The sequence below is a fragment of the Anoplolepis gracilipes genome, chromosome 7, assembly GCF_047496725.1.
Source record: "Anoplolepis gracilipes chromosome 7, ASM4749672v1, whole genome shotgun sequence".
In the NCBI taxonomy this organism is placed as follows: domain Eukaryota; kingdom Metazoa; phylum Arthropoda; class Insecta; order Hymenoptera; family Formicidae; genus Anoplolepis; species Anoplolepis gracilipes.
The window spans coordinates 11,843,747-11,860,436 of NC_132976.1; the positions used below are offsets into that span (position 1 = coordinate 11,843,747).

The window sequence follows — 16,690 nt, forward strand, 5'->3', positions numbered from 1 at the left end:
TTAATTGCGTTTTCATTCATGTTGCAATGGAATTACACATCGCCATTCTCATTTTTTTTTTTTTGCTTATATGTCAAATTCCGTTGAGTTGACGAATTCGATGAGAAACGCATTCTGCATACTGAAAAATTTATATAGGTCAGCATATAACTAATTAATTCTTACAAATGTTCGAAAACATTTCTTTAAAAATATCTGCTTTTTATTATATATTTATTAACAATAAGAGCACAAAATTCAAATAAAAAAAATAAATATTATATAAGATACAAATTGTAATATTTGTTTAAAGTTATAGCTTTAAACAAAATTTATTTTTTTTTAAATAACAATAAAATATTTAATGTAATTGCTTAAGAAAGAAATTGCAAATATTTTTAATATTAATTTTTATATTTATTTATATTAATTTTTACATACATTTTTTACAACTTGTGTATTTGTGAAGGAATGATAATTTACAGATGAAATAATGTAATAAGACAAAATAAAACTGCACAAAATAATGCTCTAATGTCTCTTTTTATTTATTTTTTAATTATAAAAAAAAGTTAGAAGCAATCTGTTTCATTATAGAAAATACATATATGTACAATTTCTTTTCCAACAGAACAAATACAACAATCCTCGGTTAATTACCAATTAATGACAATTTTTATATTGTATATTTTATTTATCACATCAAACATATATATATATATACATTGGTATAAATAATTAAACATTAATTAATATTAAAATATATTTATATTTATAAAGAAAAAGTTTTAATTTTATCTTAAATTAAAAAAATGTTTTTAACTAAAAAAAGGATTTTTTATAAAGATTTACTTTATTATAATATTATAAAATTTTGTTCATCTTTATACACTTTTAAGACAGTTATTTTAAATCATTTGGGACTTTAAAACTATTGATCTCTTGAATGCGTTTTTATTTAAAAAATTGACTAAAAAGATTTCAGATAAAAGGTGACTAAATGTAACATATTATGTATAACGCTAACAACTTTCTACTATTATTGCTTAGGTGTGGAATATTCGTCAAAGAATTCTATTGACGTCGATTCGGTAGGTTCTAGTGGGAGATCTTCAATGTCATCAAATAGATCAGAATCAAGTCTTGTCAAAATCTGAGTTTTATCCCTTATATTATTTTCATCCATATAAAAACTATCCTTAGGTAGACTCAAATCTTGGATAGGTGCATTATTCTGAATAATACCTTCGTTCATAAAAAATCTCTCATTCCTTTCTTTCATAGGATTTGCAAGTAATATATCAGCTTTAACTTCTGGTATTTTTTGTATCTCCGAGGAATCGGCAGGATATTTCGCATTATTTAAAATATTTAAGTATCGAGGAAGGATGTAAGAATTATTATCGGATGCACGATTAATTCGATCATCACTAGCTTGTGTTTTACTTTCAAGAATTATATTTTCGTTTCCTTTATTTTGAAAGAACTTATCCTTATTTTCTTCAGAATACATTTCCAATTGATCCGTCTTCGATGAGTATTTGCGTGTAAAATCCAAGTTATCGAAAAGTTCCTTATTCTGTATTGTTTCCCAATTATTCATATTCTGGGAAAAAGCATAAGGATTAAATTTACTTTGTTCAGTCTTTTCAGCATCTTGTACAATCTCGTCTTCAAAATATTCCTGATTCATATTTTCCTGCTCCGTGATTTCCTTATCCATGCCTTTCTTATTTTCAAGGTATTTGATATTTTTTTTCATCGTGGGAAATACTTCCAGCCAATTATTTCGAGCTTCTTGCAATCGATTAATTTTTGCGGATTTCTGCGAGTTCTTGTATGCGGCGAAATCCCGATCATCAAAGGCTTCTTCATTATCTGTCAGTTCCCAGGTATCTAAATTCTGAGGGAGACTATAAGACTTATTGATTTGCTTATTATTATCCTTGACAATTTCTTGTTTTTTCGCAGGATACATTTCTAAAAAATTATTTTCAGCTTGCTTTAACTGTTCCAGATTTAAAGACTGTGATGAATCTTTTATGTCGTCCCAATTATCATAGAAATCATCATTTTTCGTCGGTTGCCAAATATTTATATCTCCAAGGGGATGAACGTAAGGATCACGTTTAATTTCTGGCAAAACGAAATCTGCGGAATTATATCCTCTTCCAGGATACGTTAGATTGTATTGCTGATTAATAAAATTCGGAGATTTCCTGATTGCATTTCTTTTTTCATCAAAGATACGGGGAATCGGATTTCGCAGCAATCGGAAAGTATTTTCGATCTTCGGGATGAGTCTCTGTGGCAAGATGACATTTGAAGAAGTAGTATCTCTTGAATCCAAAGGCTTTGTGTCTCTATCGGCACGATAAACTACGGAGATTTTATCTGTAGACTCCCTTTTATCTTTTATATTATTCTCGAAGTTTCTATCTTCTAACAAGGAGCTGGAATATTTAGTGCCAGGATTTCTGAAGACATTTTCCGATCTGAAAATTTGTTTTGATGGAAGAACGCGAGCAAGAGGATATGTACTCGCAGATTTATTTTGAGAAAAGATTTCTCTATCTAAAAATTTCGGAAACTTATTGACAAGGTTTTTGAAGAAATTTCCACTTGCGGGTTCTTCTAAGGACGAACTTTTGTAGTTTCCGAGGGACGCTGAATTTTCACTCGGTAAAATATTATTATTATCGTATATTATATCTTGGGAGATTTTTCCTTGTATCAAATTGGAGTGAAGAGAATTTCGAGGCGAATTGACGGGAAAATCTCGTAAAACTCTTGGCTGCGGATTTGATTCTTTATCTGGATACCTGGAATACATTTTTGCAAATTTTTTAAATTCTCCTGAAATTCAATAGAATACAGAAAATAGGCTATTAGAATTTTTAAAAATTTTGATTCTTGATCTTTTAGATTCTGGTGTTATATGTTGGAATTTTAGGATTTTGTGCTTTTATAAGTCTTTCCATTCTGATATATTTAGATTTTAGGACTCTAATACATATTGAAAATTTATGTCCTGAAATTCTTTAAAAAGATGCCGCTATGTATATATGACTCTTATATTTAAATTATCCTTACCATGGTAGCTGAACAGTCAAGGCTTCTGGACAATCTTGACTGCACGAAGGACAAGATGCACTTCTAGGAATTCTGCGCGACGATCCGCAAACTAGGATCGCGCTCACGGAATAAAGTAACAAATAGCAATGAAAAATTCGTCTTGACATGTTTAAAAGATTCGAGCAAAGAAATTATTGCTGCTCTTTATAAACTCGTATATGAAGGAAATAATAAGGACACATGGCGATGAGAACAAAAATGTTTCCTACATTGCATCAAATCATTTATATATACATCCGCTTTTAACATCCGTTAATTTAAAAAAAAAACGCTTATTTGTTTAATGTTTCTCTCATTATTCACTTCCGTATTTTTAAAATTTTTTTCAGGCAAAATGCAGGTGACGACATAATATCGCAAAAGTCTTTGGATGCAGTTAAGGAACTTATACATTTTTTGAAAGAACGTAAAAGTTTATTTTATGTGTTACACAAGATATTTATATTATACATAAATTATAAATTTAAAATTTTTTAAATTCAATTCTTGATTAAAGATGCTACAGTAGAAGGATTATTTCGTCGAGCAGGACGTCGTGAGCTTCGACGACATATCCTTAATTCCCTAAAGAAAGGCCATAAGCCGCACTTTGAACATTCAAACAATGCAGCTCTGGAATGCGCGGCGGCTTTACAGATTTTTCTCAGCCATCTAAAAAAGCCGATTATGCCGCAGCATGTGCAAGAATTGATTCTCGGTAAATAATGACAAATAAAAAATTAAAATTAAAACTACATTTAAATTAAATAAGAAAATGGGAAAAATATATTTCTTACAATTGCAACTTATTTATCGTTTAAAAAATTGCAATGCAAAAATGCAATTCTTTCCACATTTATAAATTCATCGTCAGCTAAATTTCAATTCTGGCGAATTACAATATCAAATTTAAGATATCATAATTAAAATTTTGATGTCAGAAACAAGAATTTATAGCTAATCCTTTGTTCCATCTATTTTTTTATAGATTTTTAACAATTTTTTAACTTTCAATATTAAATATTTTAATGTCTTTTTTGGTATATTCTGTATAAATATGATACACAATTAAATAAAAATTTTATAATTCATCAGCTGACAATCCAGGTGTGGAAGCACAAGTTATCGCGCAGGATGCTTTAGGACTTATTAGACAGGACGTCGGTGGCCGTCACGGCGAGCTTCTGATTAATGTCTTGGATCTTTTAAGACATTTGACTCTATCAGGGCCTCCGTCTGAATGTTCTGAATTGCGCGGATCTCCTTTGCCGATCGCCCTTTTACCAGTGTTTTTTAATCTAACGGTGATAATATATTTATTTGCCCACCATCAAACAAACGTTATTTCATATTAAATTTAATTAAGAATTAGGGATTAATATAAATATATATATATATATATTATTCTTTTATATATTTTTATATATTAATGTTTGCTCTTTTTTTATTTCATATACAGTAAAAGTTATGCGTTTAAATTATAACTTCGCAGAACATATTCTTAAATTTTTTTGGAAACATTTTTCTTTTCTCTTTATTTCATTTCAAATTCAATTTTATTTTGTAGCCCGGCGACTTGATAAGATGGAAGGAAGTAGCAGCTAGATTCAACGAATTAATTACGGAAGCCGCCACGCAACTCCGTCAGAATGAGCAGCGTGGCATTCATACAGAAACTGTGCTAAATTCCGCGACAAGTTATGCCAATGTAAGAAATTTCTACTGGAGAAGAGCAGTTAAAAGCCGGTTAACAATTTTTCGTCTTGTATCTTTGCTACGAATCGCACTACGTGGTTGTCTTAGTTTTAAAATTATTTCTGATGAACTAAAGAGAAAAAAAAACACCTTCAGTGTCATTTATCATATATTTTTAGATAACTTTGACTTCATTAGAAGAATCTGAGAAATTAACGGGATTACAAGAACTTTCCTTGTTGTATCCTCTCGTTCGACTTACGGATCATTGTAACACTTGTAAGATATTAATTTTGAAAAAAATTTATAAAATAGTAATTTTATATTTTTATTAATATAAAGAGCTTGTAAAATATTTCATTATTTTAATCTATTTCTTATTAACTTGATAGCATAACTAATAATTTAGTAGCGGCTGTTGATGAATGAAAAATTTTGCTGATAGATCATGTTGGCGAAATGGCACGTGTTCTTATTACACCGTTACAACATCCAGTCGTCAGCAGATTACACTCGATAATTGTTAATCCTAATTAGATGATTGGAAATAGGCAAATTATTTCTGAGTATAAATCACTGTGTCTATAATTGTTGCAATTTTGTTAATGTTATTTACTGAATGATTCAATTGTATTTCAATTAAAATATTACGTTTATTGGTAAATATTATGTACTGGCCAATGAAAAATAAAAATATTGTTATTGATCTAAAATTGCAAATGTAATCGTTATATATATCTATAATAATAGAGATATGTTTATATTTAAACAAATATGAATTATTTGCAAACACATATATTTTTAATTACCTCTATACAAATTACAAATAAAAATTTGGTATATTTTATTTAATTACTTACGCTATATATATATAACTTACAGAGTACAATTTTGCATGATAAAATTAATTTATTGCTAATTCACAAACAAAACAGAATTAAAATAAAAGTAATTTACGTGTATAAGATATGTGAAATCTATATGTGAAACCTCAAAATTTAGATTATAGTTATCCAAAAGACATTTATTTCAAAATTGATTTCACCATTTTCGGAATGGCTTAGACCTGCTCCTTTATAGGCATTCCTAAACTTAAACCGTGCAATTTAATTGATGTGCCATATTTTGGAGTGCATTTATCGTATTTGATACATCAAAACGGAGATAAAAATCATTTTACGACAAGCCTACATAGAACTATGCAAATGTATATGGGACATCCCAAGAAATGCTATAATCAATTGCAGACATAGTCTTTTAATACATTTTTATTGACTTTTCTTTATTTAGAATTAAAATCATTATTAATTATTTTCTAATCTTCTATGAGAAATCTCCTTTTCGTAAAAAAGAAAAAATATTGACATTTATATTTATGGAAAAACCACAGATTAGTGTAAAACAAAGATAAAAACAAAATTTATTAGTTATAACTTATAAAGTGTATTTTAAGAAAAATGCTTTAAAGCAATCAAACTGTTGATTAAGATAGAATGTCAATATAGAAATTCATTGAAAGAATATGTCATTGTTATCGATTTGCACATTCTCCAGAATAGTCGGTATATACATGGACGTGAGAAATAGAGAATATCACTTGAAAATTAACTAAATTGACAAATAGCTGTCGCAGCACCTGAGATCAACTTGTTGCGCTAATCTTGTGGTTATGACCAAGAAAACCACGATCGATTCGATTGTGTGGGCGACTTTGCCGTCGGCGTGCTCGGCGCGGGCGAAGTTGGTGTGCCAGGCTGCTTCTCGTTGAGCTGATTCCTCAATCTGACCTTCTCGTTTGTCTCGGCCTGCATCTTCTGCTCGTACTGCCGTACATCCTCTAAGTTCATGTCATACCATTCATCGATCCAGGCAAAAGCTTGTCTGTGGCCCAGTAGCAGAATGTCTCTTATACACTAAAATTATAGAAAATCAATGAATAGTATCATACTTTGTTGAATGTTGCAAGCATTCTGTGTACAAATTAAATCAAACATTAATATGTATCATTTAATGTTTTAGATAATCATGATCTTATTCATATTTGACGCTATTATGAAAATAACATCAAAATGTAAGGAAAACAATTTGATAAGCTTACTCTATGTATGAAATCTTCTACTCGTGTCTGCATGCCCCAAACTTCGAACGACGCGTGAACTAACTTATACGAACACATTATGGGTTGTGTTGTATCTCTCCAACCTTCAACCAGAGGACCGCGTCCTGTTCGTTTTGATTGAAAAAATTTTGGATCCTATTGTATTAAAATACATATCTCATTTAGAATAAAATTTTAAATTGAATGTGAGTGATTTTATATTGTGTAAGCTTACTTCTTCTTCTTTATAATGTTTCGCAGAGATCTCGTCATATGCAATGTCCACGAAATCAACTTCCCGATGGATCAATTCAATGGGCGACAATCCTAAGCACTATAATTCAGTAACAATAATTATTATTACTAATAACATTATATTAAATTCAGCACATTTCAACGAAAATGAAAAATGCAATATATTACTTACATTGTCTGTAGAGCCATTGTTATCTTCATACCGAGTGTTTATTGCTATGTGAAACTTTGGTATAAAGGAACACTGAAAAAGAAAAATTTTTAAATAAAATTTAGGAAATTCTGTAACAATTCTTATACTGAATATTACTCACAGTGTATTCTGCAGTCATCAAGAACAAATATGCAAGAAAAAGAACAACATTAATAAAAAAGGCCAATTTTTTTGATTGAGAAAAGTATAAAATTTGAGTGTCTTATTATTTTTATCAAGAATATTTTTAAATAAAGTATTTTGTATATGAAATTAATAATATTGATTAAGAAACGCATCCATTATAACTTAGTAAAAGATCAATTAGTACAGTATACTGTATAAATAAAACAACATACCTGTAATAGTGAAAGGATAATAATTCCATGCTTTCTCCGTCACATAAAATATTCGAGGTAAGATAGACTGTATCCAATAAGGGAGTTTACTACAAAGAAAATAAAGCATTACAGTAATTGTCTTAGAAAAACAAAGATGAAGTTATCATGATATTTATAAATTAACTGTTTATATATATATATATATATATTTCAGAATTATAAAAGAAAAATTTACCTGGAAAGATGGATTCTTTTTTCAGTGTATTGACCCTTTCCATGGACAGGATCTTCGCAGGCAGTATTTTCTACAACTTCTACACCCTCATCATTATCAGATTGTTCATGACTATGTCTGGCAATCATATATAATTGACCAATGCGATACTGAAATGAAATTGATGAGTGAAAACAGAAGTTTTTAAAAAAAAGATTATCTTGCAATAAAATAATGAGTAGATAAGCGCGTCCCAATATATAACAATAATAATTTTCAGATAAATAGATAACCTTATCCGGATATATAATTAGATACTAAATAATGCATGGAAAGACTACCTCTTCCGTGGTGAGCGGCATACAAATGCGATATTCCTTCGTGAGAACCATTTTGAATTATTTAAGTACTTAACAATATTAATCACAACAATATTAACTGACTTATACTCGCGAGTATTTTCGCTAAATGATTTTCGCGAAAAATCAACTTTGCGATTTTCAGCGTCTAATCAGCGTCCGATCGTAAACAATCCGAGGTGACGGCTGAAGTTGGCCGCTTCGTAAACAGATGATCGATGAGCGGATGGGCAACTTGAGAAAGAAAAAATCACTCCTCGGCGATTGGCGATAACGTGACGAACGATTGGGCAAATCGGTGACAATTTCACGTGTTACGTGTACAAAAATCGTGCAGACAACAAATTCGTAATACGATGTGCAGATAACATTGCCGCGCTGGTGCAACATGCGATGGTGAAGCAGGAAGAGGATAAGAAGCGGCGAGAGTGCAGCTGCGAGGTCTCAAGGAAGGAATACGGGCGTAAGATCGCCGATAATCAATGCCAATGGCCTACGAAGCATTATGGCACGAGTACATGCAGATGCCCGTGGTGACGCGGGCTTACACCACTGCCTGTGTCATCACGACCCTTGCCGTGGTATTTATCTCGATTTTTTTCTCTCCTTCTCTCTCTATCTTTTTTAATCGCCTTGACAGTTCCACGTATATACTTTTCGTTGTCATCATGGTTTTTTAAATGCATAGAGATCTTGGGATCTTGTACATAGTGTGTTTAATTTGGAAATTTTTTCCTTGAATTTCTCTAGATTTCTAAATTCTTGAGACACTTTTTAGACCTTGTTTATTTCAGATTTCTCGTAGTTTTGCATAATTACGTTCGTAAGATTTATAAATCTCTAATGTCTTTTGAGATCATTAAATCTTATATGTTTAATAATTTAATCTATATCAGCATAATCCCTTTGGTGTTTTTACAGTTAATAATTATATAAAAATAAGATAATAAAAATTTTATAAAAATAAATACAGTTTTTATAATATTTAAAATTTTAGTTATATAAATAATATATTTAATTTAAAAAATTATACAATCTAGTACATTGAAATATATTTGTGAATACTTCAAATTTTAGCAATTGGACTTGGTGTCTCCATTTCAACTATATTTCAACCCTATTCTTATTGTGGAACAATACCAGGTATGAAAATACAGATATGCAAATAGCTATGCAAAGTACTTGACTTTATTATATAAGATAGTTCAAAAGTCATTACTGCTAGAAAAAAACATATGCATATAGATTTATATTTCTCTCTATTTTATTGTATTATATCTATTGTAATAGCTTATATATAACATGTAATTGTTTTAAAAATTATTGATAATTTAAAATTATATTAATGATTAATACTCATTTTTTAAGAAATATTTTGATTTATTGCAGTTATGGCGCTTAATAACGACATTCTTGTTTTTCGGGAATATTGGGTTCAACCTACTGTTCAATATGATATTTACATATCGATATTGCCGTATGTTGGAAGAAGGATCTTTTCGGAGGAGGACAGCTGATTTTGTAATGATGTTCATTTTCGGCGGAATATGCATGATTGTATCCTTGGAAAAATATTAAAATTAGTAATATTGTTACTCTCTCTTTCTCTTTTTCTCAGAGATTAAGATTATATTGTGAAAATATTTTTGTTCTTTGTTATACCTTAACTATCTGCAGACTTTTGCATTTTTCGTCAATCTGCTGTTCCTGGGGCATGCATTCACAATAATGTTAGTGTATGTATGGTCGCGACGGAATCCTTTTGTCAGGATGAACTTCTTCGGACTTTTAAATTTTCAAGTAGGTCCTATTTTTTTTTAAAGTTGATTTAAATCTTATTGTTTATCTTTTTATGATGATTGTGATTTTATGTTAGATACAACTAGTTATTATACGTTATTATTTTACTGTAGTAAATAAATGATTTATCTACTACAACATATCATGATTACTGTTATTACTGCTATTGATATTATTTTCTTATTTTACAGGCTCCATATCTACCATGGGTATTACTGGGCTTTTCTGTATTGCTTGGTAATACAATATGGGTTGATCTTGTTGGAATGGCGGTAGGGCATACTTATTATTTCGCGGAGGATGTATTCCCGCGATTAAGAGGCGGTTTCCGGATTTTGAAAACTCCACAAATACTGTAAGTGCTACAGTTATGCAAAATTAAAATTAAAATTAAAAATGTTAAAATTTGCAAGATTAAATAGTGTTCTTTCTCTCTACAAAATTAATTAATAAAATTATCAGTTGGGAAATTTTTCTTATTGAGAAATGTCATAAAATTGATTAATAATAGATAAAAACAAATGAGAGATTATTGGTAAGAGATAATATATATAATATATAATCTTTCTTTTCTTCTTCATAGTAAGACTTTGTTCGACGCACATCCTGAAGATCCGGATTACATGCCGCCGCCAGAAGATAGGCCAGGTGGCTTCAATTGGGGACAGGAAGCCAATGTGCAGTGATCAAAACATTCAATAGTTTTCTTCCTAATGCTGTTTCTTATGTCGAATTACCCAAGAACATTGTGGAAGCGCGTGTCTCCATCGTTGTTCCTTCATCTTTAGAGTTATTAATAACTTGATGTTTGGATTTGTATGCAAAGACGCATAATGAGAGGACAAAAATAATATACAAGATGTATATAGAAGGAATGTAAAGAATAATATACAAGATATATATACATATATTAGAGAGATTCTGTTTTTTTTTTAATTAAGAAATTATTCGGTGAAAGTTGATAATCTTTTGTCTGTAATCAAATTAATTGTCAAGGGAAAGTTGACTCCAAACTTTTCAAGAAATTTCTAAAAAAAACATACAAAGCATATAAATTCATATATATCCTATATGTGGATGAGAACTGGAGATGTACGTAAGATGTTTATCATCAGTAAGCTATTATTGTTTTCTTTAAATTCTGTACATGCACATTCACATGTATGTTCTTCATTATTCATTTTTGCATACAAAATCCAGTTTCGACCGATACTAACTCTTTGGAAGCCAAACGTTGCGCTTCTAGCATTATTGCATAAAATATAATAGATTAAATTGATTTATTTAAACTATATACAAGTAAAATTATATATATATTTTTTTTTTAATCTGAAAAGATTATTCTATAACTAATTTGAAATGTGTGAATCAAACTGTAAAAATTAGTAATTTTAATTGTTATTATGTAGATATATATAATGTGTACAGACTGTTTATATATAATTCTAATGTGTATGGTAGTTATTTCATCCTAATATATTGTAATGGTAATGAGTATTAAAATTTTTGCAGATTTATATTTGAATTCTGCAATTCAATAAAAATAGTGTTTTACATGCACATAAGTGCAATTGAATTGGCATTCCGAGGGTTAAATCTAAATTTTCGCGAATATATACTTCCGGTTTTGTGCACGGAAGTTGTAATTTTTCACACTCGCGAATTAATTAGATTTACTGTATCGACAGCGTCATTTTTGTAAGAGCGATATGTGCGATTGGTGGTAATTTTGTGATACATTCATCGTGCTCATAGTTCTTGCAAGTATCAATTGAAGAAAGAGAGAAAATGCCATTGTGCAAGGGAAACTATTTTAAAGTGTATTAAAGCATTTATTTATATTTATTAATATAGTGAAGTGTAATCTAGGCAACATCTACAAAGTACAAATCGTTAAATATAAACTAAAGAAATAATATATACACACTTCCCACACTTTGTTCATACATGTATATTATGTATTATGTGAATACAATGGAGACTTGCATTGATTATAGTTAATAATTATCGCTTTTTCATTTTATTGTGGGAACAATGGAAAAGTAATGTTTTTTTTTTCTTTTTTGTTACGGTCAATTTATTGTCTAATGTTATAACAAATTTTACATGTTATACAAATTTTACATTTAAAAAAAATTCTTTAATGAAAAAGAAAGAAAAAGATAATCATAAAAGAGATAATCGAATCTGAAAACTTTCAAATTCTAGTACTTTGTAAGTTCAACTTTATTTTTATTTAGAAAATAGACATTACTTTGCCATGTGTGATTAATAACTAACTTTGATATAACTTTTTCTGTGATCCTTGTAAATGTTATGCGCAATGGTATTCTAAGCTAACAAATGTGAATTTTTAATGATTGCCTCTAAATATTAATGCAAATTCATTCTGCAAATGTACTGGTTTAGACAAAAAAAGGGAATTTAAACTTCCAATTGTGAAGAATAATCGTTTTAATCACAATTTTTAAGATACTTGTTTTAAATTAAAAATTTTTTTTTGTTATGAATTCTAGATTCAAACAATTATAAAATTTTTAATTTTTTTTAGATTTGCCTATATTTATCTCTTCTTATATTTTTGGTTTCCAGGGTCTTAGGATGCTTATCCTTTGTATGAATTTTTTTGATTCCTAACTTTATGGATTTTCATATCTTTATATTATTCTTAAATTCTTAATTTTTAGTTATAATTTAAAATTTCTTATATTTCTCTCTCTAATTTTAATATGAATATTATGATTTCAGATTTTAGAATAAATCCTGGGATTCCTGGGATTTCTTATTATATATTAGTATATTGTCATTCCGACAATCGATGTAATTAATGATAATTACATCTTTAATCATTTCTTGTTAGGATGCACTTGTATTAACTCTTTCAATATTTTATCAAATATACAAAATTCATAAAATGTTTTTTCATCAATCTTGATTTATCTTATTCTTAAACATTTTTCTTTTTTTTTTTTTAACAAAGTCTTATAACTAAAGAAAATGATAAATTTACTGTAAATGACCATGGGATGAATGGAATGAAATAAGAGTGTTGAAAGGGTGAATCGACAAGTGCATCCATAATCGCCAAAGAGTACGCTAATAACTATCAAAGAGAGCTGTAAAGAAATGAATAATAATGAATAGAGAATAAGAAATGATTTTATAAAACCATTTATTTCGATTTAAATAATAAATGATTAGGATTATATATACATATATATATATATGTATATATATATATGTATATATATATATAGGATTAATATAATGATGTATAACTAAATATATATACGCAATGACATGGACTATAATACAATGATCATCGGGGCTCTATTGTACACTTGTTTATTGTTTTATCATATCGCCACCGTTGCTAAAAGCACCGTGATGTCGTCTGGTTTACCACCTAAAAATTTTGAAATATATTTTTTGCACACTCTTTCGTCAATTCCTAATTTAAATTTTGCATTTATTAATTTATTCACATTAGTAGATTATGTTTTAATATAATAAAAAAATGCAATTAAGAATCAATTCTTATAAAAAAAAGAATAAATTTTACAGGATATTAAAAATTTAGCTTTCCAGGATGTTTTTATAAAGCAATTTCTCTGCTTATATTAATGCAAAGCTGCTTGAAATAGCATATAAATTAACTAACGAACTAGTGAAATGTATATATAACTAATAGTTTTCTTTATACATACCTATTGCATCAATCCCATTTTCTCGGGCACTTTGAGCAAACGGCGACATGAAGGCGTCGTCAAAAGCCAAACGACGGGCCATCCACGCTATCGTGTTGGCGACGCACTGTATCTTTGTCGGGTCCTTTTCGCCCTCGATTTTCTGCATTTCGGTGACTAGCAACTGATCAGGTACATTGTCGAATACCCCATCGGTTGCTAAAAGGATTACATCGCCATCCTGGACGCCGAAACTCGAAGTGTCAGCAGATTCTGGACTAAAAAAAAAGATTATTCATAACTATCTTCTTCATGATATATAAATGTTATTGCATGTCTAGTTAAATATACAGCTAAAATATAACGTATAAAAAATTACGTACCTGTCGCGAAGTACCATATCAGAGTGTCCTGGAGGCGGAAGTGACAATTGGAAGGGAGTGTTGAAGTAATGTTGTTGCTCTGAAGAACGATGCACCACCTCTCCCTTTCGCACGACTACAAAACCGCTATCTCCTATATTAGCTGCATAAATGCTGCTTGTCTCTTTATTGAGAACTATTACACATGCCGTGCTGCTACCTGAAAGAGATATTATCAATTGAAAAAGATAAATATCAATCTCAATCGGATCTCAATATTTTTAATTATATATTGTAAATCAATTTTGATATTTTTATTTTGCATTTTATCTGTTTGCTTACCTAGTATTGGTTGTTTATTTTCTAATAATTCGTAATAACTACGTGCTAATAAGCCGGCTGGTTCCGTAGGTTTGAATCTACCCATAGAGACTAGCCTCTCGCAAGTCCTCATCAGGAAATTGGAAAACTCTCCTGGATCAATTCCATAATGTCGCCATCCTCCAACACCATCAGCTACACCTGGAAAATTATAATTGAAAATAATTAGAACCAAATGTAAGTAGCACTTTATGTAACATTATCTAAATAATGCTAATGAATTTAATACTGTTATAATAAAACATAATTGTGAAGAGAAGAGAGAATATAGCTATTTATAAATAATTATATAAATAAAAAAAAAAAATGAATATATAATTTTAGACCAATTCAAAGTTTTCTAAAAAACATGTTCAAAATATGTCCAAAAAATATATCTAAAGGTTTTTATTATTTGAATCTTGAATTTTACTTCTTAACTGCATTTCTTGTATTTTTTCTTTCCAAAATTGTATCCTCTTTCCTTTTTAAAAATTGAATATATGTTTATTTTATTTTTTTTCAAGTGCCACAAATGTAATATAAAATACAGTCGAAAGAAATAGACCTGTTTAATATTTATGATGGATATATTTAGAGTCTAGATAGCCTGTGAAAAATTTAGTAATGCTTTAAAAATTCCACATTGTCTCTCCAATAGTGACATTTCTTTACTTTAAAACCAATATGCGTATAAATCTGTTCTTTTCAGATATCTTATGTTTAATTATCGGCAATGAAAGTGAAGCAATATAATCAGGATTTGAAGGAAGACAGAAAGAAAAAGGAAACATTAATACAAAAGTACAGGAACTAATTAAAGGGAATGGACGATCCTTGGAAGATCCTTTCAGCAGCGCTATCTTAATTTTTTCTTGCATTTGAAATAGGATGTACAGGATTCAAAAGAAGAGAGAAAAAAGACAAATATCAAGGGAAAGTACAACAAAGATATAAGGAGGGAAAAGAAAACTTTTACTACGAGCCAGAGAAGACAAAATTCGCGTTTCTCTGTCTCACCTATGACCTCGGCCGTCCTGAATTTGGCGGTGAACCAGGCGTCGTCGCCGAATTGGCCCTTGCGTATTCGGCTGCGGGCGAGCTCCTTCGGGAAGCCGCACACGGCGGAGATGAAGGAGGCTTCGCGACGCCTGCTGCTCGCGACGACCGCGTTCGGCTGTTGCTCAGAGCTGCACGAGGTGCTGTAGCTCGCGATACCGTTCCAGAGCGCGCGCGACAGCAGCCGTCCAGTCCAGTAGATGGATTGCATCGCGCGAGATGTGATATTAATCGAAAGTCGCGCTCACCACCAGCACGCGACCAGCACCAGAGAGATTGACATCGCAACGCGCATTCTTCCTACTCGTTTTTTTCCCCGTCTCGTTTTTCTCAATTGTCCCACAATAGACGGCTCTTACAGCCCTCTCGATGCCATCCTCTCTCTTTCTCTCTTCAACACTCTCTACCTGGACTCGCGGCCGAGGAGATCGTACGATGGAAAGTTCACCACGATCCTCACACTTATCGCGACTTACCGTTCACACACCACACTGGGTCCACTGAATTACATAGGATACAAGGATACACGAAAGGGTTGGCGTTGACGATCGACTTGGTGCGCGGTCACGTGGCGCGCTGGCGTCGGAGACCGATTAGACTTTGCCTTTATGCTCGTTTTACGCGAGTGAAATTCATCGGAGAAATCATAAAGGCTTATCCAAATACGTCATAAATGCTAATTGATTCATCGATTCATTATTCAAGAGGAAATTTTTCAAGTTTTTTAAAATTCTGCTGAAGAACAACTTTAGAAATTTGTCATTCAACACCCACAGACCTACACCCTACACCTATCATATTGTCATATTTATATTCCATTAGTTTATCGTATATCGATGGGAGCTATTCAGTAAGAAATACACATAGGGCTTGTTTCCATCGAGCACTTGATACGCGTACCAAGTAATATACCAGCCAATCATAGCCATCTTTCTAAAGAATGGAAGGGCTGTGATTGGCCAGTAGTACTTAATACGGGTATTAAAGTATGTCGATGTAAACAAGGCCATAGAAACAATTCGTTGATTGGTTATTATGTCTATGATTGGTTGTCAAATAGAAAAATGTAGTAATTTTAGCCAATTACATACGTAATAGTATTTCTCTAATATTTCCTCCCAATTGTACCTTCTCGGTTTCTCATCTAGAGATTCTAGATATTTCACATGATCTAT

At 30.6% G+C, this 16,690-nt stretch overlaps 5 protein-coding genes across 5 annotated transcripts; 2 read left to right on the forward strand and 3 right to left on the reverse strand.

The window, feature by feature from the left end:
* Positions 1-864: 864 nt before the first annotated feature.
* On the reverse strand, positions 865-3,261 carry LOC140667701 (uncharacterized). Its single transcript, XM_072895857.1, has 2 exons — positions 3,073-3,261; positions 865-2,801 (listed from the first exon to the last, which is right to left on the reverse strand). The coding sequence occupies exons 1-2, from the start codon at positions 3,219-3,221 to the stop codon at positions 1,019-1,021; spliced, it is 1,932 nt and encodes a 643-aa protein (XP_072751958.1). The 5' UTR covers positions 3,222-3,261; the 3' UTR covers positions 865-1,018.
* Positions 3,262-3,294: 33 nt separating this feature from the next.
* LOC140667676 (uncharacterized) lies at positions 3,295-5,325 on the forward strand. The gene is made up of 7 exons (XM_072895822.1): positions 3,295-3,314; positions 3,444-3,520; positions 3,611-3,811; positions 4,189-4,397; positions 4,661-4,801; positions 4,968-5,067; positions 5,234-5,325. Exons 1-7 carry the CDS (start codon positions 3,295-3,297, stop codon positions 5,323-5,325), a joined length of 840 nt encoding a protein of 279 aa, XP_072751923.1.
* Positions 4,511-8,434, reverse strand: Rdgbbeta (cytoplasmic phosphatidylinositol transfer protein 1). Its single transcript, XM_072895466.1, has 8 exons — positions 8,231-8,434; positions 7,911-8,059; positions 7,694-7,782; positions 7,456-7,463; positions 7,314-7,385; positions 7,122-7,220; positions 6,887-7,042; positions 4,511-6,701 (listed from the first exon to the last, which is right to left on the reverse strand). Exons 1-8 carry the CDS (start codon positions 8,279-8,281, stop codon positions 6,456-6,458), a joined length of 870 nt encoding a protein of 289 aa, XP_072751567.1. The 5' UTR covers positions 8,282-8,434; the 3' UTR covers positions 4,511-6,455.
* Positions 8,435-8,587: 153 nt separating this feature from the next.
* On the forward strand, positions 8,588-11,327 carry Der-2 (Derlin 2). The gene is made up of 6 exons (XM_072895465.1): positions 8,588-8,829; positions 9,326-9,391; positions 9,638-9,805; positions 9,926-10,048; positions 10,240-10,403; positions 10,632-11,327. The coding sequence occupies exons 1-6, from the start codon at positions 8,731-8,733 to the stop codon at positions 10,732-10,734; spliced, it is 723 nt and encodes a 240-aa protein (XP_072751566.1). The 5' UTR covers positions 8,588-8,730; the 3' UTR covers positions 10,735-11,327.
* A 1,420-nt stretch (positions 11,328-12,747) lies between these two features.
* On the reverse strand, positions 12,748-16,291 carry LOC140667473 (protein phosphatase PTC7 homolog). Its single transcript, XM_072895464.1, has 5 exons — positions 15,477-16,291; positions 14,439-14,618; positions 14,118-14,316; positions 13,756-14,012; positions 12,748-13,454 (listed from the first exon to the last, which is right to left on the reverse strand). Exons 1-5 carry the CDS (start codon positions 15,724-15,726, stop codon positions 13,405-13,407), a joined length of 936 nt encoding a protein of 311 aa, XP_072751565.1. The 5' UTR covers positions 15,727-16,291; the 3' UTR covers positions 12,748-13,404.
* Positions 16,292-16,690: the final 399 nt, after the last annotated feature.

What these genes read in the sequence shown, in the direction of transcription:
- Der-2 (XM_072895465.1), top strand. Translation starts at nt 8,731, where the DNA reads ATGCCAATGGCCTACGAAGCATTATGGCACGAGTACATGCAGATGCCC. An exon ending in TTATTGTGGAACAATACCAG is followed by an intron (nt 9,392 to 9,637) that starts GTATGAAAATAC and finishes GATTTATTGCAG; the next exon opens with TTATGGCGCTTAATAACGAC. An exon ending in TCGGACTTTTAAATTTTCAA is followed by an intron (nt 10,049 to 10,239) that starts GTAGGTCCTATT and finishes CTTATTTTACAG; the next exon opens with GCTCCATATCTACCATGGGT.
- Rdgbbeta (XM_072895466.1), bottom strand. Translation starts at nt 8,281, where the DNA reads ATGGTTCTCACGAAGGAATATCGCATTTGTATGCCGCTCACCACGGAA. An exon ending in AAAAGAATCCATCTTTCCAG is followed by an intron (nt 7,783 to 7,910) that starts GTAAATTTTTCT and finishes TTTTCTTTGTAG; the next exon opens with TAAACTCCCTTATTGGATAC. An exon ending in TAGAAGATTTCATACATAGA is followed by an intron (nt 6,702 to 6,886) that starts GTAAGCTTATCA and finishes CTATAATTTTAG; the next exon opens with TGTATAAGAGACATTCTGCT.
- LOC140667676 (XM_072895822.1), top strand. Translation starts at nt 3,295, where the DNA reads ATGGCGATGAGAACAAAAAT. An exon ending in CCGCGACAAGTTATGCCAAT is followed by an intron (nt 4,802 to 4,967) that starts GTAAGAAATTTC and finishes ATATATTTTTAG; the next exon opens with ATAACTTTGACTTCATTAGA. An exon ending in TACGGATCATTGTAACACTT is followed by an intron (nt 5,068 to 5,233) that starts GTAAGATATTAA and finishes TTTTGCTGATAG; the next exon opens with ATCATGTTGGCGAAATGGCA.
- LOC140667701 (XM_072895857.1), bottom strand. Translation starts at nt 3,221, where the DNA reads ATGTCAAGACGAATTTTTCATTGCTATTTGTTACTTTATTCCGTGAGC. An exon ending in TTGACTGTTCAGCTACCATG is followed by an intron (nt 2,802 to 3,072) that starts GTAAGGATAATT and finishes AATGTATTCCAG; the next exon opens with GTATCCAGATAAAGAATCAA.
- LOC140667473 (XM_072895464.1), bottom strand. Translation starts at nt 15,726, where the DNA reads ATGCAATCCATCTACTGGACTGGACGGCTGCTGTCGCGCGCGCTCTGG. An exon ending in GATATGGTACTTCGCGACAG is followed by an intron (nt 14,013 to 14,117) that starts GTACGTAATTTT and finishes CTTTTTTTTTAG; the next exon opens with TCCAGAATCTGCTGACACTT. An exon ending in AAATGGGATTGATGCAATAG is followed by an intron (nt 13,455 to 13,755) that starts GTATGTATAAAG and finishes CAAAATTTTTAG; the next exon opens with GTGGTAAACCAGACGACATC.